The 22,186-nt window shown below is 46.3% G+C and overlaps 1 protein-coding gene across 4 annotated transcripts in view; it reads right to left on the reverse strand.

Annotated features, from left to right (window-relative positions):
- Positions 1 to 264: 264 nt before the first annotated feature.
- Positions 265 to 22,186, reverse strand: part of YLPM1 (YLP motif containing 1) — a 1,127,325-nt gene continuing 1,105,403 nt past the window's right edge. For all 4 annotated transcript variants that reach the window (XR_011283753.1, XM_069637605.1, XM_069637606.1 and 1 more), the window contains one exon: positions 265 to 677. Coding sequence is in view for 1 of the 4 variants with exons in the window: in XM_069637606.1 (XP_069493707.1) it covers positions 579 to 677 (99 nt within the window). In the remaining 3 variants the exon portion in view is untranslated. The remainder of the gene's footprint in view (positions 678 to 22,186) is intronic.

Genomic DNA, 22,186 nt, shown 5'->3' on the forward strand with positions numbered 1-22,186 from the left:
TAAAAACTAGTCTAAGTTAAGAATGACCAAGCATTTTGAGAGTATGAGGCTCACTACGATCCTGAGGCCACTGTCTCATCCAGATGAAGGATGATCACCTGGGGCTCTGTTCTAAGCCACCAAGAATCAACCTAAAATAATTAATCTATTTGTAGACATCGATCAGGTTTCCAAACAAGAAACCAAATCCAATATACAGAGCAATTCAGTTGCTATACCTGTAATAAAAAAGGTAAGGTGACAAACTGGAGGCTGCTCAGTGGCAAAGATTCAAACCTCTGGCAGAGGACGGTTTTATTTATAAAAAAACATTTTATGGAAAAAAGGACCTAATGTACATCATAGTAACATTTCTGGGTGTATGTGCAAGTTTATTAGTTTACTTTCAGTACAATAAGCTACAATACAGTATAAAACAACTTCACACAAGCAGTTGCTTTGGGAGCATTTGATGGCAATTTACAGACCAGGACACCATTTGCTCATCAGTGCTTCACCTAGCATGCAGGTGACTAAGAAGGAATTAAAATACATCTGGTGGTTCATTTCTGTCGTACACTGGAGTTCCTTTTTGAATATCACAATATACACAAACTAAAAATAAACTCTGAACATGGGAACAAAACGGATCCACTAGAGATGGAGATCCAGTGTCCTTCATCTTCAAAATGAACAGCCTGGAAAGAGAAAAAAGTTGATCAGATCAATTACAGAGCACAAAAGCATCACACATATATGGCGTAACATTTCTTCCAACCTGACCTACAGTAAAAGAGAACTTGGCAGAGTTCAATCGGACACACCATTTACCTTCGGTAAGAAGGCTGCCACCTTGCATGGATGCTTTACTTGATTATGCCAAAGCTCCATATCTACACCCATTTAGAAGTGTTTGCTATACATGGGTTCGGGCAGGCAATGTGGGGAGATGAGCTGATCGGTGGAAAACTGATTTCAATAAAGACTTGTACACCACCATTGTACAGGATGGGGGCAGGTATGACACATAGAGGTCACCCATACATTGTGACATGTGGTTACAACCAGCAGACAATTAGAGCAGTACTAAAATATGAGGCATTACAAACCATTGTTACAAAAAGCTTTGATGCACTGCAAACTGTAAAACCCCAACCAGGGAAAGAGTTGACAACCCCTTGTGGATCAAGCCTAGGTACATTTTATTCTAATATGATCATTTTCATACAGTGAAAAGATTAATCCTGCTTCTAAAAGCTGTAAAAGACCTACTCCCCAATGTAATCATAATCAATGTAGGGACCTGTGAATGATGAAGGGCCCAGTAAGGTATGCAGGCATTCGAACTTGTACACTACATGCTGGCATGTCTGAGGCAGTGCCTTAAGAGCTGAGCTACCTTCCAGACCTGTGCACGTATCCCCATAGCCATTCAAGATGTGTATTCCTAAACTTCAGTTAAGTAACTATGACAAATACCCAGGAACCCATCACTGCGCCAATTACCACAGATCACGTCTTTCATTAAATAAAAGGGCCCTTGTACCATAGTCCACTGATCCCATGAACCCAATACCAAATCGAAGAAATACCTGCTCAGTTCTTTAAAGGCAAATGCAGCGTACACTAGAAAACTGAACACACTTTGCTTAGCCAACAAATAACTCAGAAACATACTACTACACATGGAGCAGTGGGGAAAACCATGGCACAGAAGGCTACTCTGCTGCATTTCTCTGAAAAACATTTCTCTGCACTCTATGACCTACAGAGTGAGGGCAAAACTGATTTACTATTCAAAACAGAAACAGACAGCATTCCCTTGGGCTAGAAAATGTGTAGCAGATGGAATTGCACTAGCACACAAAGACCATTAACATATTATCGCTGACAAATAACATTCTGGATTGAGGCTCAGTCCATTCTGCCTTGCATACCGAGATTCCTTCCAATTTAAAGACCCGCTTCATACACCCCTCTGTTCTGCACCTGGCAGAAGCAGTTGCTAACGATTCAGTAGACTGTCAAGACTTCACTGTACTGGAAGATTCCAATATTTGGCTAGTAAAAAGGACAACACTGCAACATAAGCAATTAGTAAAACACACACCTATCAGTTCACTCCACTGAACAACCCGTTAATTACCCAATGGGATGAATCCTGCTGTGTCCTCATAGAATCCAGGCCTGAGGTCTCCTCCCAGGGGGGCAGGGAAAGGCAGACACTTCCTGATCCGAACTCTGGCGGTAATTGTAATTGGTTATTTATGACACGCTTAGTACGCAGGGGTTGCTAAGCGCGGACCCGGGGATCGAACCTGTGTTACTCCGCATTGTCCCTGAGCTATCCTCATGGGGGGTGGTGCTAGCCAGATGGGTCACCTGGGAGGAGAAGGCGCCCAAGGGAGTAGTAGGGTGAAACTTGAGTGCCAGAATACTTGGGTGTGCCGTCAAAGTCAGACTCCCCTTGTAGTCATCTAGGAATCGAACATATCGGGATCAGAACCTCAATACCATTATTACTCCTGATATATATATGATTCAATCCCCACACCCCCCTGCCCCCTTTTTATGATCTTGGAAATTTAAATTAAGAATCAATCGACACTTACTTTAAGGCCCTTCTCTAAAAGTACCTTCCATAAGCAAAGTGAGTTTAATAGGGTTGAAATTTGGACCTTTAATAATACCCTAGGTACTGGGACGAGGCAGAGAATTGCAATGTGAAGTCTAGTGTTTTTAATGGCCCACATGTTAAGTATGAATTAGTGCAGTCCAACTGGTGAGGACTACACAGGACCTATCTGCTTGGTATTAGGTAACCCACCTTTTAATATAGGCCAGTACTACACATGTTGGTAGTGTGACTAAGCAGCAAGGCTTATTTTAAGAGGGGTAATGTGAGCTGTAGAGCTGTACAATTGAAATCACTAAGTAACACACACTTAAAGTGATATATACATATGTATTTATAATATACATACGCATTCTTTAAAATGCTTTATCTAGTAGTAACAGTCAATCAACGTTTGGATTCAGTTTTTACAAGACAATAAAAGTTGGTCATTACTTTTCTTATTATAACACTTTTTCCAGCACAAAGAGTGACTTCAGTAAAGGTTGGTATTGCACTTCTTTTCAGTTACCAATTCAGTTATTGAGTTGTTTAAGAAAGGAAAGGCTATAATATGATTTAGAACATACTTTCAACAGCTTGTAAAACAATTACAATCTCCAATAGTGAGGCAGGTAAACTATTATCCCAGCAATAATAGTATCCACAATTATAACCTATGAGGGAACATGTACTGCCAAATCCATTAGGTTCAGAGTAGTGCCTTTAGGGAGCTAGGACAGCCAAAGTCAATGGACAAAGTAAATAGTTCTGATGCACTTCTTCTTAGATAGTCTTGACAAAGTTAGTAAGTTCAGAAGAAATCACAGTAGCTCAAGTGAGCAACTTTGTAGAGAGCACAAACTGTTAGGCCAGTGCAGGGTAGTTGAGATCAACTCCAAAGAAGTACTTCGCAAGATAGGAAGCACAATTATGGCAATTATGGACAATGTTCTAGCTGGATTCCTCCTTGCTACAGCTTGGCAGACCCTTGTTCCTGGACATTGGTCGTGGTGATGTAAGGGAGGACGTCTGGCGGGCTCCTGCAGCAGTACTCTGGAAAGGGACTCCTCAGCAATGGATTTCCTTCGTTTCAGCTGCACTTCTGTGTTTTTGCGCCTTTTCCTCAGTGTCAAATGAAGAACGAAACCTGAGGTTGGAAGAAGCTTGCTCCCTCGGTCCTGGACTTTGGATCAAGATCTCCAGCTTCTGTAGGGTCCTCTGGATGCCCACGAAGGTTTGGACGGATTCAGACTTGCAAGACGATGCACTCGTCAATGGTCACAGGACCCCCAGACATTGGGCTTCTGCAGCTCCGGTGAAGCACAGCAAGTCGGGGGATGTGCCAAATGGGAGCTCATCTTGGACTAGTTGGTTCCACCAGCCCAAGGGAGGAAGTCGTCCAATATGGGTCTTCCCAGTTGATATGAAAACGGGGTGAGCACAGCTGCATTGCTTCACCGGGCACTTGGAGGTCCAGGAGGGTGCTGCAGACATCTCATCACGTCTTCTTCAGACGTTCCTCTCCAGTGGCCGACTGCCTCTAGTCCCAAAAACCTTGCTTTAAAAAAACAATAGATTTCCCATTCATTCACAGCCTATGCTGTCAATCACACAGCAGGGTGGCTGTCCTTTCAGGCCAACTCCACCTTCCCCTCAACCTAATCTATACCCTTCACCCACCCCTGTTAATATATTTAATTAAATTTGACCAAAAATAAGGTCAGAACAATTCGATCAAATGTTTTTAGGTCAATTATGCCAATAACTTCCAGACAAACTGGAGCCTGGGCGGGCTTCAGAGCTGAAGCCCGGCAAAGGCAAAACACACAAAACTCAAACCTGCTTCAACTAACAGGGTAAAAGCCAAGAAGGAACTAAAAGAGAAAAGGGCGAAAAAAGAAGACTGGGGCCACTTGGGGAAAATGGACACCCATGGGTGCTTTACTGCAGCCAACGGTTTGCCTGCGGGAAAAATGCACACTGGTAGTAAAATTAAACCACTGCCACCAGCCATTTAAACATATGTTAGTGTAACATGAAATGTCGCGACGCAGAGGGAGTTGCAGTCACTGCAGTCTACTCTCTCCATTGCTCTGTTAATTCCAGTCTTTCTAGAGGTTCCACACAGTCTGCCGTGTGGGAGGACCTTCAAAACCCCAGCAAAGGCCGCAGAGGGATCTGCAGTCACTGCAGTCTACTCTCTCCATTGCTCTGTTAATTCCAGTCTTTCTACAGGTTCCACACAGTCTGCCGTGTGGGAGGACCTTCAAAACCCCAGCAAAGGCCACGGAGGCAGTCGCAGAGGGAGTTGCAGTTAAAGCCGTGCCGGTCAGGACCAGCAGAAGGGAGACTGGAGATGGCTCTCCCCTTCAATTCCACCTCGGGACAAAGCCTCTCGCCTGAAGGTCTGGGGGACCCAAGACGCTTGAGGAGTTCTCGACTTGCACCTTCGAGAGGCGAGACAGCTGGCGTGCAGGAACGGCCTTGCATACTTTCTACTTTAAGTACGGCGTCAGAGCGGCAGCTACACCTGGCCGCCGAAGAAAACACTGGGCTCCTGACATCCCAGACTCAGAACAGTCTAGTGGGCACTAAATTACGTGGACCAAATCATATCACTGACAGCTCAAGGGCCAAGCCCCACATAAATGGACAAAAAGACATCTTCCGCACCAGCACAGAACCGCCTCCGACTCCTGATCCCTTGGAAAATGCACGGGCAGGGCTGCTTGCCTTCTCCCCAGCCTCCCCGCTTACCTCAGCCATACGTGCGTCCCCTCCGGCGCCAGCCAAAGGGCTGACTGGGCTGGGTTCTGCCCTGGCAGAGAAAGCGGGTGAGGTAGAGTGACCTGTGCCCAGAGGGGGCTCCTCCACGGGAGAGGCACTCGCGCTCACCTGGGTAGACGCGTCGCTGGGACTCCCCGCCCTCGCTGACCGCGAGGATCCGTCGTCGGCAAGCCTGTTGGGAGGGGCAGGGGGGGGAGGGGTGTGGAGCCGCCTACAAGTCCTTCATCTGCGGCACCCGAAGGATCACTGGGAGACGCGGTACAGAAAGCGATTCCCAACCCTGTGACTACGACCGCCGTTTTTCCACGCAGACTACGACGGCGTGGTCTCCGGCCCCCTTGTGGCTGGTAAGAACATTGCAGCTAGCAGTTCAGTGAGTCCCACAGACGAGAAGACCCCAACTGCATTACCAAACAAGGGGAACCAACCACCAACGGCTGGGTCGACATTGAAATCAATGACAACCATCACGAAACCCCTCAAACCACAACTAAAAACCCACTTACAAAGACAAAAGGCACAAAAAAAAACAGAGCCAAGAAACCGGTGCCCAACCAAAAAACAAAAAAAAAACAAGTCCTGACAGGCCTACCAAGTGCCCAGGGGAATCTAGATCCACACCCAGCAACCCCTTGAAGATCCTAAATGCAAAGTGCTCAACTGAGCTGACAAAAGAAAAAAAAAAAACAAGCAGTCTCCCAAGACAACTGCTAAAAAAATTGTTTCTAAAAACCACGCAATGCAACGCACGAAAGGATTTTTTCAAAAAACAAGGTTAACGAAAACACAAACTTTTAGAATTATCAGACGCAGAGATTCTTGAAGCCATTCAGGACCCCTCGCCGCCTCTCAAGTCCTGCAAAATATGCTCCCTGCAGGAGTTATCCCTAGAGGAAACCACAAGCCCCAGTAGCAGTGACACTGCTGTAACAGAATCCTTCTCCCCAAATGGGATCTTTGAAAAGGCCAACACAGAAAAAATAATCCTCAAGGCACCGAAAAAGCAAGCTTCCGGCGCAACCATCTTCTTAATACCCCTACCATCTGAGATCACCAACTCGGAGTTCCTGAAAAGGAGAGAACCCAGTTCAAATAACCACGCAACGCCTTCACCCCCTGTGACCACCAGTCCGCAAAAAAAAAAATCAATATGCGACCACTGAACCTATCTTGGACAGCTAAAGGGACAGAATTACCTTGCCCTCAGCCGCCCAATGATTTAAATCCAACTCCTCCAACACAGAACCTCAGGCCAAGATAAAGCCCAAAAGCGCGAAGTAGAGGCAGTGAACAACTGGAGCGTATCAACTCATCGTTCCATCTACTACGCCAAGTAACAGAGGCCGCGCCAAAGACCAATCAAGATCGCGCTTCAGACCTCAAGATCCTGTCTTCAACACTCTCGCGAGAAACCTGAGCAGAAGCGAAGCGGCACTTTCCGATCAAAAGGAGACTAACAAAAACGCCGGACATGTTAACAATCATGTCGGCTGTTACAATAGCATTAGCACCATTTGCTAAACTATACGAAGCAATAAACGGATCACACCAAGATATCCGCCATGATGCAGACCAAACTGATCTATCTAGAGGGATATGTAACAGCCATGGGGAAAATCATTGCAGATCACGGCAAAGACACAAAGGTTGGGACTTCGGATAGACATGCTAGACCAACAAAGGACATCGCCACAGATGAACACCAACAAACAGTCCAAAGATGCAGAAACCCAAACTTGCGAGGACATCTCTGGAAGGTCAAAACCCATTCCCCCACCAGAAACAAAAGATTTACCACAAGACAAATTCAGCATATTTAATTCACAATAAGGGAGAGGTGGAGGCAAATGTGCCCTCCCTCGCAGATCTGTTCATCTTTAAATCAAATCAGGCTCGCCCTGAAGATTCTCTATGCATCATCTCTGACTCACCGCCAACAGTGGCTTTAAAATGCCCCCAAACCATCAGGAGGCAAAAGTGCTAAACCCACCAAGGGTTTCAACAAAAACAAAACGCTTCTAAAACTTCGCGAGCAACAATGCAAAAATAAAAATTTGCATGAAGAATCGCTTATTCAACAGACAATTTCGAACCCCATGACCAAGCTCCCCCGAACACAAGAAACAAAAGAAGCGTGCCTAACCTCGCTCTTGGAGAAGACTGAGCCTTCCGGGTCGTCAATCACCATCGACGATTTTCTGGCTGACGAAAAACGTGTGAACACGTCAATGCACCTCGACCTAGATTTGGAAGCACGTGCTAGGGCACAACCCCCCCGCCCCGTAAGGCGCTAAGAAAAAACTCCAGAGCAACTCCGGCAAGAATTCCCCACTCCAAAACAGCAAATCAATGCACACAGAGAAGCCCCAGCAAATACAGAGAAAAGCGCCACAAGACACCACGACTCATTGTCATGCCACAAACAAAGAACAGAGGGAATAGCAAAAGAACAACCCCAGGAAAATTCAGAAGTCCAAAGATTGATTATACAGAACAAAAATCCCTACTCAACCATCAGACCCTCCCACAAGTCTAGCCAACAAGAATCGTATGGACGAGATCGTCTGCATCAAACACCATCAAGGCCACACAAAAATTTCCAATGCAAGAAGGAACAGAAAGTACACCTGTACAACAATTTCCAAATTAGAACAAATACCAAGAAACCACGAAGATATAACACTAAACAGAGGAACCATATTGAACATTTTCAGACACAAAGCCGCTAAGAGAGCCGACATCAGACGACCTAACTCTAGTTGAACTCTACCACAACGCAGCCAAAGCGAAATGCTACCTGCACATAAGGTCAGATAAACTCGGATCCCCACTTAAAGAAGCACAAGAGGACCTACTTCAACGAGGTTTTAAGTGGACTGACGTCCCAACAAACACCCAAAACCACAACGCACAGTCTCATGGAAAGAAACACTATGAAGAAAGGTAACAGGCTACATCAAGAAAAAGAAAAAAAATACCCACAAAGGACCCAACAAGGTCAAAAAGCCTCACACACCATCAAAAAATCTCCCAGAATGGGAGAGCCATTTGGTTGCAAGGGACAAAGAGCCCAACGAAAATCGCAAAGACAAATCCACGAAACCCACAATGTCTCACCATGTCTTGTAGTAGCAGTTAGAGCGGGGAACGGGATCAGCATTCAAGAAACCTTATCGTCCCTGATACACCATCTGGCGGTCCGAACCAATTCGGCTAACTTCGACCCAATTTCAACAAAAAAATGAACATAGAAATAGCAATAATCAACGCATACTGGAATCCACAAGCGATCACAGACCAATTATTTCTGGGGACGATCGAAAAAGAAATCGACAACACGTTCGCCAACAAAGAGATCGCCCACGTCATCATTTGCGGCAACCTAAAAGCCAAATACCAAAGTTGAGTCAGGTTGTGAAAACGGAACCAACAATCAACATCTTTATCAAGGGGTGCGCTCTGGGAGGAACTGATGGACGTGCGTCACTTCCACAACATCAACTCTGCATTTCCGGACCCGGGGAGAATTCCGACCTGGGAGAGAGCAAACTCCAAAGGTACAATCGACTATATCTTCACATCGGAAGAAATGCTGAAACTATTTACAACCTTCGAAGTAACTCAAACATCAGCCAGCGATCATAACCTCTTAAGCGCCACATGGAATTCCATCTGTGTCACAAATCTATCAATGGTGGAAAAGGTTGAGTGTAACGCCCAGGGCAACAGACTTACACTGTCCGCCGCTAGAGTGGAACAACTGAAACAAAACTACCAAAGTCAAATCCAAGCAAACCAAGGCTCAACAGCAGTGATCGACTAACATCCGCTCCTGAGCACATATGAAGAAAAGACACGAAGACTGAACAGCCCCCGAGAGTCAGCGACCCACCAGTACGATAAGCAAGTGGTCACTAAATGAGCTGCACTAAGAAATCTTAAGAGGGCAGCCAGACAGTCCAACTCTCCCAGTATGCAAATCCAACTTGTTGAAGAATCCAAGAAATACAACACCTGCGGATAAAATACTATTGGGCATCCCTCTAGCAAAAAGACTCAGAAGAAATCTTGAAAAAAGGGGCAAGAAAAAACGCCAGAAAATGTTGGGCCTTAATGAAAACCTCGGGAGCCTGGGGAGAAACGCTCCCTTCAAACAGCGCCAGCGAAGAAAGATTGCAATTACTCTTTGAAACATTATTCAAAGAACCCAAAAATTCAAGAGCAACCACCAAGGAAGTTCCAGCAGTACCCTGGGCAAACATTTCTAACGAAGAGGACATTGCTACAATCATCAGCAAGTTAAAAGCCTCAAGAGCTCCCGAATAAGAGGGAGTGACAAATGTCTACCTCAAAAATTTCCCAAACCAATGGGTGCCCTTCATCAGCATGGTATTTAACAGATGCCCGACCTTGAGAGGGATCCCAAAATCGTGGACATCATTGACAGTGGTCCCAATATACAAAAAAGGAGACAGAGCCGACCCAAGAAACTGTCGGACAATTGCCCCCTTTGATACAATAGGGAAAATATACGGGATGCTCCTATTAAAGAAATTCCAAGCCTGGGCACTGACAGCTCCAAGCGCGGATCCCTTCCAAGCGGGTTACAAAAATAATTATTCAACAACAGTGAACATCATGCTGCTAAGCATTGCTAAAAGTAAAATCCTGGAAGGTTCAACTAGACTGTTCCTGGCATTCACTGACTTAACACAAGCCTTTGACCTAGTAGACAGAGAGCTGTTATGGGCCAAGCTTCAATCTTGGAACTGCCCGGCAAACATCCTTGCTACAATCAGAGCCCTCCACATGGAAACAACCATGACAGTAAAACTCAACAAAAAAGGCCTGCTATCAGCAGAGATACCAACTCGAAGAGGAGTCAAGCAGGGGTGGCCTCTGGCGCCTGCTCCATTTGTCTCCTTTCTAGGCGACTACAAAGACTCGAGCTCAACCCTCAGATCCTTCCCTCTAAAAATAAGGGGCTAACCGGTGCCTCGCCTAATGTACGCAGATGACACCACACTGCTGGACCGACCCAGATAGGCCTACAAAGACAACTGAACCAGCTGGCAGACTACATCAGCCTTTCAAACCTGGAGATCAACAAGAGCAACACAAAGATCTTGATCTTGGAAAAGAAAGCGAAAAGAACAACCACTTTCAAATGGAGCCTAGAAAAGGTACAGGGTGAAACAGTATCAAACATCACGTACATAGGCGTAATAGTCGACAACACCAGAACAGAATTAAGCATGCAAAACCACCTTTGGGCGAAAACTCGCTCGCTGACAACACAGGCACGCGTTCTGGAAAATAAATTCAGACGCTTCTCTTTAGTCCCAATGCTCAAATTCTACAAGGCCAAAGTTGTTCCAGCATTAACATACGGCAGCGATGCAATGCCAACAATCCCGAAAGCTTTCTGGCTAAAAGCAGAGAGTTTTTCTGGAGATCGGTGATGAACCTCCCTAAGTCAACGTCAATGGCGGCAATTAGGAGAGAACTCGGTCCGTCTTCCCTTAAAGCAACAGTCGAATTCACCAGCATCTCCTTGTTTAGGAAAACAATCCTTCCTCAAGGCCTCCCACTATACAAAATGATTGACGCAGAACTGAAAGCCGGCAGCTGCAAGATGCTAACAAAATGGGCAACGCAGATAAGAGTTCAGCTCGACTCAATCGCCTGCTCTGAAGAAGACCTAATCTCGAACCCGATTAAAATTAAAAGAAACCTAGCAGAGCTAGACTGGATCACAACGCTTGAAAAAGGAAATGAAAACAAGCTCCTGGCTCATCTCAGCTCAAATAACAAAATTGAACGAAGTCCCGCAATTTCTCAAAAGATTTCCGGAAAGACCACTTCGACAAATCTTTGAAGGCCCGTCTGAACCTTTTGCACACAACCGAAATCCTGACTGTCAGAGGGCAATCGGCCACCACTTGCAGACTGCACAAAAAGCACGCCCAAATTGAGTCGAGGCGCCATTTACTAACATCGTGCTCAGCGCCGATTGGGATCAGAAAGGCATACCTGCGCCTGACGTTTGCTGCGCACACAGACCTCGAAGAGGTGTGGTGGTCTCGACTGATTAGCGGAACCAAAACCACCTGGACGATCGCCGCCGCAGAGATCCTACACGCGGCCCTGTCAGAATGCAACAAACAACAGAGAACCCCTTGCCGCCTTGAAGTGACCTTATGAAAAACCCAAATCTTTTAAGAGAAGAAGTCCGAGTCCCGCAAAAGGTCAAACAGCTCAAATCGACAAATCAGAACAAAAAAAAAAATAACAGAACAAAACAAAGAACGACTGTCTTCTAGAGCCCACTTTTGCTATTCTGCTAAATCTTGTAAAATCGAGTAACTCGATATACACAAGTAAATGAAAAATAAAAAAATAAAATGAAAATGTCACATGAGAAGTGGAATAAGTGTTAGGGAGAATTCTCAAAAATATCTTAATTTCTTTCAACTTAGAGACCCCCAGCAACTTTGCTGGATTTTGAGGACTTGATGTTTAAACCTGGAGAGAGTGAGACCCTTTCCCCCACTCTCTCATGTATTTTAATGTGATTTTATACACTGTTTCATTTGGTTATGGAGTCTAACCAACTCCATAGGCATCATCTTTTCCAATTGTGTCCCAAAGCACCTGCACTGCAGTGGCACAGAGAAGTATTTCAGACTTCCAAAGGTTTAAATACCTTCTCTGGGATCAACTACTGTTTCCCAGAGCAGTAAAGTGAAATTGACTTTACTTAGCATTGTACTTGCTAGACCCAGCACACCCTATCTTACAATAGATTGCTGGAGGGGTTACTTGGTATCCCCTGTGTCTAAATGCTCATGTAACATTTTTTATGTTACCCTTTCCTCAATTGACTGACTGGTGGCAGTGGATTTGTTTTGAACTACCTTGGTTTGCATTTACGGCGACCGTTCGCGGCTCCGGTAAAGTAACTGCTGGAGCCATCTTTTTCAAAATGGCATACAGCCATCTTTGCTAAAATGGTGCCCGGACTTTTTTCGCCAGGTCTTTGTGGGAAGGTCCTTTTAGAGAGTTTCTCTGCGCACCAAACCAGGTTTGGTCTCTTTGTTCATTTTGCCTTTGGTGGGAGAATCCTCAAAATGTGCTAATTCCTCTCTACCTTCGAGACCCGCAGCTCTTTTGCTGAACTTTGGGACGCTGTACTTTTTAATTCTGTTTGTTTTCGGTGTTGACTTTCTTTGGTTATGGAGTTTTAACCAACTCCATATGCATCATTTTTTGAAATTTGTGTTACACAGCACCCTCAGTGCAGTAACACAGGGATTTTATTTAGCCTTCCCAAAGGTTTAAATACCTTCTGTGGGATAAACTACTGTTTCTCAGAGAATGTAAGGTTAAATTGAAATTACTAGACTTGTTAAATTCCTTGACCCAGCACACACTATTTTCCTATAGAGTGCTGGAGGGGTTACCTAGTATCCCCCCGTCTCTAGAAACTCACGCGGCAGTCAAATGCTACCCTTTCCTATCGAAATGGCTGGTGGCAGTGGTTTCACAACAAACTACTATGATTTTTTCCGACCGTGAACACCGGTAGCTAAAAATCACAGGCGCCATGTTTTTCAAGATGTCGCCTTAAGCCCCTTTGTTTAAACCAGTCTGGGTCTTCTTTTTTCACCATTTCTTTTTGGAATGGTCCTTCTAGTGTTTATCGCTGCATGCCAAACCAGGTTTGGTCCCTTTGTTTCTATGCGTTTGGCGGGCTTCAGGACTGAAGACCGCCTCTGGCGTCAAGTGTCTGGGGTGGGCAGGAAGTGAGGGAGGTGCCCGAAACTCCCTGTGCTTTATCTCCTAGGAGACCCAAATGCACTCTGGCGTGATTGGCTGGCTGACTTGCTAGGTGAGTGGCAGCTAGGCTGGAATAAATAGGAGAAAACTGTTTAAAAGGAGTGTCTTGTGGACTGGAAAGCAGAGTCGACCACTGGAACGAAAGAACCGAAGACGAGCTTGAAGAGGACGGCTGCTGCAACTCCTGGACCGTTGGTTTGCCTGGGGAAGCCCTGCTGCAGGCCTGAATTGCCAAGTTCATCTCGACAGAGAAGCCCCTTTAAGGACGACTTCTTCATTTGAGTTGGTGGGACCAATCAACTCGTAAGCCACCTGGATACCATTCTCGGAGCTGGTTAGGATTAACCAGGGGGAAAAACACCAGCTTGTGTGCTTGAATTACAGCTACTCGAACTGAAGTGATTCAATTTTGTCAACTTTTTTCGACGATCCCGTGCAGGAGTCACCCAACGCCCTCCCTCTTGTCCCCACGACTGAGGCTCAGGAACAGTGAGATCTGCAGGAACTGCCAGGCACCAACTTCTTCTGCTGCTTTTTTTCCCTTCATATTAAGGTACTGTGCCAACCCGATTGAGAGAACTTACCTTTTGCAGTGAAAGTTCGCAGAACTTTCCCAACTTGCAGGCCTTATCAGGTTGTGACCCAACATATGATTCTTTTTCGTACAAACTACTTCTGAGAACTTAGGCAAATTCTTTACCATTTACTTCAAGAACTGCTTTTTCCCATCCAAGACTACTAGTCCAATTTGGCCTAGGCCTATTGACCTGAACCGAGTCCTCTAGTGAACTAAAACTATTTGCACTGCCTAAGAAAGTATTTGTGATCTATTCTGCTAACTTGCGCCTTTTTACACCCATTGAAAGTAACTGAAATGCAATTTTGCTCCTATTTCAGGGGAGCCTAATTTGTTCAGAAACTTATTTGTTTGGTATTGAATTGTGTTTGTGTATAATATTAAGATGCCTCCTTCTAGTGAATGTTTTCTAAAGGATTGTGTAATAAACTAATAAGTGTTATACCAAGAAACCTTGAGTGTATCTACTTGAACCACTGTGATTGTAAGACCTCTGTGTAACATACTTGTACTGCTCACGTTCCCTCTTGAGATAAGCCTAGCTGCTCAGCTCGCTACCACAAACTGTGTAGTACAGACTTATACCAAAGGTTGGTTTTGGCTTACACCTTTAGTCCTAATTGTATGTGGTGGTCCCAGAGGGTACTGCATGCAATTCTGCCTAACACTGGTGGCAAGCAGTGAGGATAAAGTATAGTTGTTGCAATGAGAGTGCTGCTCTTACTTTTGTTCAAATAACCTTCACAAGGCTAAGCACCACGAGAAAAGCAATTGTTTTATAATGCCAAATATGGATAACTTCAAACAGGAAGCCCTGATCATTCTAACAGTAGAGCAACTGAATGATGTGTAAAGTTAAGTCTCTCTCTGTTAAAGGCAAGAAACATGAATTGAGAAATTGTTGAATTATCAGAGACTAGGAGGTAGAGCTATAACCCCTAGGCCCTCAGCAAACAAACCCCTACACCTCAGCAAACGTGGATAGTGTTGATGAGGATGATAATGATCCAGAGTCTAACCCTAATGTTATTGATGAGTTAGAAGAGTCAGTCGTCTAAGGATGTGAGCCCCACTGCACCTCTACCTGCTTTAGGCCCTCAACCTGCAGCCACAGGGACCCTACCTGGTCCAGTACGGAGTCCAGAATTTGTCTCTCTTGAACAAATGAGACTTGAGTTAGAGTTCAAAAGGCTCCAAATGCAAACTGAAAGTAAACATCAAGAAATCAAACTCTGAGAAACAGAAATGCATCCTGCTCTTGAAATGAAGACATTGTGCCTCATTACGACCCTGCCGGTCCGGAAACAACAGTGGCGGTAAAACCACTGCCACAGTTGTTTCCAGACCGGCTGATTCAGAGTCCTGCAGGCGGGAGGTGTCACTCCCACCAGGTCTGACCTGGCGGGCTTAACACCACCCGCCTGCAGGCGGACATGGAAACACAGGCTCTGTCATAGACAGAACCGTTGTTTCAATGGTCCCCATCCCCATGGAGTCCTATGGGACTCCATGGGAATGGGGATTTACAGAATTCCGCCTCCGGAATTACCGGGTCACCGGGGTTGTAATGCCCCGGTGATTCCGGCAATCACAAAGGGGAAATGGTATTATGGGTCCGGCGGCAGCCTGCCGGTCTTTCTGGCACAGCTACTGCCGGACTCGTATTGAGGCCCATTGTCTCTTGAAAATGGTTCTATCGCAGAGTTGTCTAGGTCTTCCAGTCCTACGAGACCTTGCATGCCTAAAGAAACTGGGAGTATGTATGAGGCGAGACTTAATATTTTAGATTGGTTGGCTGCTTTTGAATACAACTATGGGATTCAGGGATTCACATGGAATCAGTTGATTGCTTGGCTTTTGTCTAGGCTCCCCCAGGTTGCAACTGGCGCTGTAATGGAGGTGAGGGAACTTGAAAGATTGGAGTATGAAAATGTGAAGCTAGCTTTGATAGCTAGATTTGGGAAAACTCCTTCCCAGTACCTTAAGAGGTTTAGGACCCTCAAAAAGCATGTGGGTACCCCATGGGCTACCTGGGTGTGTGAATGTTTGAAGAACTTAGATGGTTTGTTTGTTTATTTGATAATGTGCTCTAAGCCCTTGGGCAGCTGGCCGCAACAATACAAGTAGACTCGAAACTTAGTTACAGTGCCTGACACAGGCTATTACAAAACAGAGGTAACTTACAACAAATGATACAAGTGATACAGTACATATAGGATCAAGATGGGTAAGAGTAGAAGAATACCGTCTTAACATATGTATAACATGATCAGCTAGATAAGGGTGAATATTGTTACATAACATTGTTGTGCAGCCAATTGAGAGCGTTACATCTAACTCTAGTGTAGGGTAATGGACATCAGTCAGGTGGGAGTATGTTCCATGATTGTGCAGCTCTAACAGGGAAGCTAGATCCACCCGCTGTGGTAAATTTGAATCTTGGGACTTCAAGTAAGAAGGTGTTGGCAGATCTTGTCAGTCGGTTTGAGGGTCTCCAGTTGATTCTTTCAGCTAGGTAGGGGGTGCTTTATTGTTGAGGCATTTGGATGTGAGAAATAGTTTTAAGGAGGATTCTGTCCTTTATCTTTAGCCAGTGGGCCCCTCAGTCCGGTGTTTGGAGATTTGCTCTCTACGTGGGATATTCAAAGCTGCTCTTAGGGCATTATTTTGTAATCTCTGGAGTTTGTCAATGACCGACTTATTTGCACCCAAGTATAGGGCGTTGCAATAGTCCAGTCTGGACATGACAAGGGCATTGGCCAAGGTGAGGCAGCTGGCACTGGACAGGAATGGTCTGGCAGCACGGATGAGTTTACACGTGTAAGTGGTTGTAGAGGCGAGGGAGTTCACTTACTTTTTAGGGGCGAGAGCTGAGTCGAGGTAAAAACCTAGAGTTTTAACCTCTCGCATAACCTTAATAGTATTATTGTCGATGTTAAATGAGGAATAGTCCGGGGTGAGTTTGGTTAGGTTATGGTCTGATCTGAGGAGCAGGATTTCAGTTTTATCGTCGTTCAGGCAGAAGCCATGGGTGGCCATCCATGCCTGAATGAGGATGTATATTTTATTCACCAAAGCCAGGTCCACTTCATAGTTGCCCGAAAGGGGTATGAGGATCTGGGTGTCATCTGCATAATTTGTGTAGGTGACACCCAGTCTGTCCAACTTGTCGAACAATGGCTTGGTGAAAATGTTTTACATAGTGGGTGAGACACAGGAGCCCTGTGGGACTCCACATGTAATTTGGATGGGATCGGCACAGGTAGAGGTGGAAAAGAATCATGGTCCAGTTGGCTAGAAAGGATTGGACCCATGCTATAGCTTCCACTGTGAAATTGGCAGCGAGCTTGATTTGGTTGCATAAAACTGCATGATCCACCAAATCAAAAGTTGCTGACAAGTCCAGTAGGAGTAGCAGCGCTGTTTTCCCACTATCCTGGAATTCGTCAATTTTAGTTTTAAGATCTATCAAGGCTGTTTCAGTGCCATGGAGAGGGCGGAAGCCCGATTGGCGCGAGCCTAGTAAATGGTTAGCTTCTAAGTAATCTTGAATTTGGAGATAGGCTACTCTATCGATGATTTTTAGTAGGAAAGGTACAGTGGTGATAGGCCTATAATTAGTTGGGATGGATGGATCAAGGGTTTGTTTCTTAAGGGGGAGGACCCAGGATTCTTTTAGGTTAGCTGGCACTGTGTTGGATTTGAAAGAGGAGTTAATGAGCTTCGAGATAAACGGGGCTAAATCTCTGGCTGCGTCCTTTATTATTTGAGCTGGGCAACTGTCGCCCTTACAGTTGGAAGGCTTCAGTGAGGATAACCTTTTCAGTGTCGATGATGGAGATAGGTTTGAAGCTAAAAGGGGGGATAGTATTAGGTTCAGTCACTAGAGGTGCTTGTTGAACAGTAGGAGAGAGGGCGTCCTTTTTATTAGTTATTTTAAGCTGGAGGGTGGACATTTTATTCGATAGGGTGTTCTGTATGTTAGTGCACCATATCTTGTCCTTGGGGACCGTGTCAGTTGGTTGGATGGGGGATTCCATTTCCCAGAGGATGGCAAAAAGTTCCTTGGTATTAAGATTTGGCATTAGTAATTCCGTCATTGAATACATTTTTTTTTGTATTGATAATTTCTGTCTTGTAATATTTGGTGAATTGTGTCAAGTTAACTTTGTTGTCGTCAGTAGGCGAATTGCGCCAGATAGTTTGGAGTTTTCGTTTCTGCTTTCTAAGGTCCTTAAGTTGGGGTGTGAACCAAGCATTAAGGTGGGCTTCTTGTTTAGCTTTGCGTAGTTTGGGTGGTCCTATAGGATCTAGTGCATGAGACATAGCTTTATTAAAGGTGTCTACTTGGGTGTCTGGGTCAGTATTGTGCTCCAGGCCATTGATAGTAGGCAGGAGGAGGGGGATGAGTTTTTCTGTAGTAATGTCTTTTTTCTTCTGGTGGGGAGTGGTGGTATCATTTTGATAATTTTAGGGCTGAGGCGGTCAAGTGTGGCAGTGAAATTTATTAGATAGTGGTCGGTACATGGTTGAGGGATGATGTCAGTAATGACTGTTGCAGTTAAGTTCAGATACCCAGTCAAGGGTTCTACCTTTAACATGTGTGTGGGTGAGGACTTTTTGAGCAAGGCCGTGGTCGTTTAGGATAGCTGTTATAGAGAGGGCATTTTTATTATCAGGCAAAATAGTTTTAGAGATGATGGCTAGGCCACCACCTTTAGCATTGGGTCTATCTACTCTGTGGATCTGGTAATTGTCAGGTACGGCTAGCATCAGGGAGGGTCCTGCTGCCTCATGGAGCCAAGTTTCTGTTACGGCAAGGAGGTCGATGCTGCTGTTTAGTATGTCAGCAATTTCAGTTGCATGGGCTACCATGGATCTGGCGTTAAGGGATCCAGTAAGTGATAAAGTATTCTTAGGAATAGGATAGCTTGCAGATTTATCTGTGTGCTTGTTTCGACTCAGGTGTTTCTTTTTATGAAAGTGAGTGGGATTCAGGGTCGGAGTTGAGGGTTTCGTGGCTTGAGATTGCTTATCGAAGTGCGTCTGTATAGTTGGGGATCTAACAGTATTGTTTGCGCTATTTCTTTTGGGTTCATAAATGCAAGGTAGTCTTGCCCCAAGTCTCAGGTTTCTGTCTGTAGGGGGGGGGGGCTAGTGCTGTAGGTAGCAAAGGCCATGATTGTAGTTAGGAGGGTCAGGGAGGTCAGGTTTCTACACATGGTAGTTAGAGTAGTTAAATGGTTCAAGTTACTTCCCTTACTTCGCTAGCATGTCTGGCTAGGGTGTCGCAATATAGATTGCGGGTGGCTAGTTATAGCCAGGGGTTCTCATCTAGTGATATGGATCATGATATTCAAGAATCACAATATGAACTAAAATGCATGACTTAGAGTAGTTAGCAACGTGCAAGGCAGGTGACCCAAGGATCTTAAATAGGTAACAGGATGCAGTGGCAAGCTACCAAGGGGTCTCGGATAGGTCACAGGGTGCAATGGGAGGCGACCAAAAGGGTCTCGGATAGGTCACAGGGTGCAATGGAAGGCGACCAAAAGGGTCTCGGATAGGTCACAGGGTGCAATGGAAGGCGACCAAAAGGGTCTCGGATAGGTCACAGGGTGCCATGGTAGGCGACCAAAAGGGTCTCAAAAAGGTCACAGGGTACAGTTGTAGCAAAGCGGCAGTCTAGGCAGTACTGGGTGAATGAGTGGGCACATTCATAGCAGAGGTACAAAAGGCAAAGCAGATACCAGGCTTGCAGCAAATGTGGGCATATCAGGCAAAGAGCAATGCAACTTACATGGGGCACCAATCAGTAGTGAGGCACAGCAGGTTAGGTTATGCAAGCACACTACACTTACATCAAGTAAGGAGCAGTGCAGAGCACACAAGGCACCATTCAAAAGTGTGGCACGTCAAACAGGCATTGCACCTCGAGCATTATCAGGCAGAAGAACGATGTAGCATACATGTGGAGCAGATCAGAATATGTGCGCAGCAGGTTTGGATAATGCAGGAGGTAGGCAGACTAACTCAAGAATCACGCACATTAGTCTGAGGCAGGCGCAATAAGGGAGCATAGCAGGTAAAGCATAGGCAGTGTGGCAGGTGTTAAACAGGGGTGCTGCAGGTGAGCACGTTGGTAGCAAACTGGGGGCGAGCATTATAGACGGTAAGGAGAGCGCTGTATCTCAGAGTCAATAAAGTACATTAAAGGTGGTGCAGGTAGCGTGGATTACCTTCCATTGCAGGTCAAGCACTGCTGGTTGAGTTAGCCGGAGGGGCACTAGAGGCAAGATGAATTGCAGAAGTTTTTGGGCATAAGGACGTCGCCTGGCTGCGCTCGGTCAGCTCAGTCAGGGGGATGGCCTTCTCTCTGGGCCTTACCTCATTGGCCGGCTCTAGCCTGCCGGTGATTGGAGGCACCATGTGTTGCCAGTCAGCACCAATCCGGAGGCAGGATGCAGGTCAGGCAGGCATTCACGACAAGGTCCGGCGTGGGGGGACCAAAGCGCGGCGGCCATCTTTAAATTATGGCGGCCATCTTTAAATTGCCTGACAAACGAATTTCGAGTGGAATGCAAACACATGGGCAATATGTGATTGGAGGCTGCAGGTAAGTATGGTGAGCAGCCTTTGTAGAGTATAGCAGACAGGTGCTCTTCAATAAAAGCAATTTTAGAGCGGATGAGGCGAAGATGTGCTGTGAGGATAACAAGGGCTCTGAGGCAGCTGATATTATGCCTGGAGCTTACCTCTTCCTCTCTGCATCTCGGGGGCAGCGCAGGCTGCTGCTCCTACAGCGGGCTCAGCGACGGTGTGGCTACTGGACATCATGAGGAACAGACTGGGGGTTCAGCTCAGTCAGGGGAATGGGTCAGTCAAGGGTTGCAGAGTTAACACTTTTGAAGGAATGAGAAATCTGTTTTTATTGGAAACTATTTTTGATGCCTGCTCTGCTGAGCGGAGACAGCACTTGGCTGACTCAAAAGAAATGGATCCCAAAAAGTTAGCAAGAGCAGCTGACTCGTGGGTAAGCCAAAAAAGCCACTCATAAGGATTCTGGGGGTCATGCTATACAGCCCTCCCTGGGGGCAGCTATCTGCTCCTAGGAAGGGGCATCTGACCCCAGGAAGGGCTGCATGAGATGCCCCCTTTTATTCCCCCGCAGGGAGGGTCGATTGAGATGCCCCCCTTGCATTTGGTGTGGGGAGCAGAGGGCCACCCCCCTTTACATTAGACAATTGCCCAGAGGTTTAGGGTGCCCCTCAGCCCCCCCCCCCTAAAGTGTAGTGTACCATTTTCAGTTTTCTCTTTGTTTAACAAACTTCGCTTGGCGCAGATGGGCACATTGGTGGGCCAATCTGCCCCCACCTTACTGCCCCACCCACTGGGGGGCATGTTCCACGTTTATTGGTGGCCCTCTCCCCCCACCCCAAATGGATGGGGGGGCACCTCATGCAGCCATTCAGCGGGGCCCCAGGGAGACCTACATGAGGAGCCCCGTCCCTCCGTTTGGGGTGGGGAGGTGAGAGGGCCTCCACAAAATGGGTGGGGCAGTAGGTTTAGGGCACCCTGGTGGCAGAATGGCACACTATTGTGCCCATCTGCACCAAGGGAAGTTGGGTAAACAAAGCAAAAAAGTGAAAATGGTAGACAGCATTTTAGGGGGGTTGTGGGGCACCCCAAAGCGCCGGGGAATTTTTGTAATGGGAAAGGGTGGTGGCCCTCTGCCTCCCCGACCCAAAATGGAGTGGGTGCCATGTCGTGCAGCCCTCCCTGGGGGCAGATATCTGCTCCTAGGAAGGGACACCTGACCCTAGGGAGGGGTGCATGACACCCCCCCCCCCCCCACTTATCTGCCCCCCGGGATCGCTACATGAGTTGGCCCGCCCCTCCATTTGTGGCAGGGATGGAGAGTTCGTCCCCCTTTACATTTCAAAATTCTACGGTGGTTTAGGGTGTCCCTTAGCCCCTCCCCCACTAAAGTGCAGCCTACCATTTTCAATTTTTTTCTTTGTTTACCAAACTTCCTTTGGCACAGATGGGCACATTGGTGTGCCAATCTGCCCCCAGAGTGCCCAAACCCTATTGCCCCGTCCATTGGGGGCCCTGTCAGACGTTTGGGGCGGGCTTCTGCCCTCACCCCAAATGGAGTGTGGGGGGGCACCTCGTGCAGCCCTCCCTGGGGGCAGATTTCTGCCCTTAGGAAGGGGCAAATGTGTTTTCACTGGGGGGGGGGGGGGGGAGGAGGGGTGAGGTTCAGTAGACAACCAGGGATGGCTTGAAAGGGGGGGCATGATTGGAAAGTATAAGTAGATTTGTTTTTGCCAGGGTGACCGTAGGCAACATGTTTTTTGTTTCGTTTACAGCTTTTTCTACGCGAG

This window comes from Ambystoma mexicanum, chromosome 14, assembly GCF_040938575.1.
Source record: "Ambystoma mexicanum isolate Mex_15411 chromosome 14, UKY_AmexF1_1, whole genome shotgun sequence".
NCBI classification, from domain to species: Eukaryota; Metazoa; Chordata; class Amphibia; order Caudata; family Ambystomatidae; genus Ambystoma; species Ambystoma mexicanum.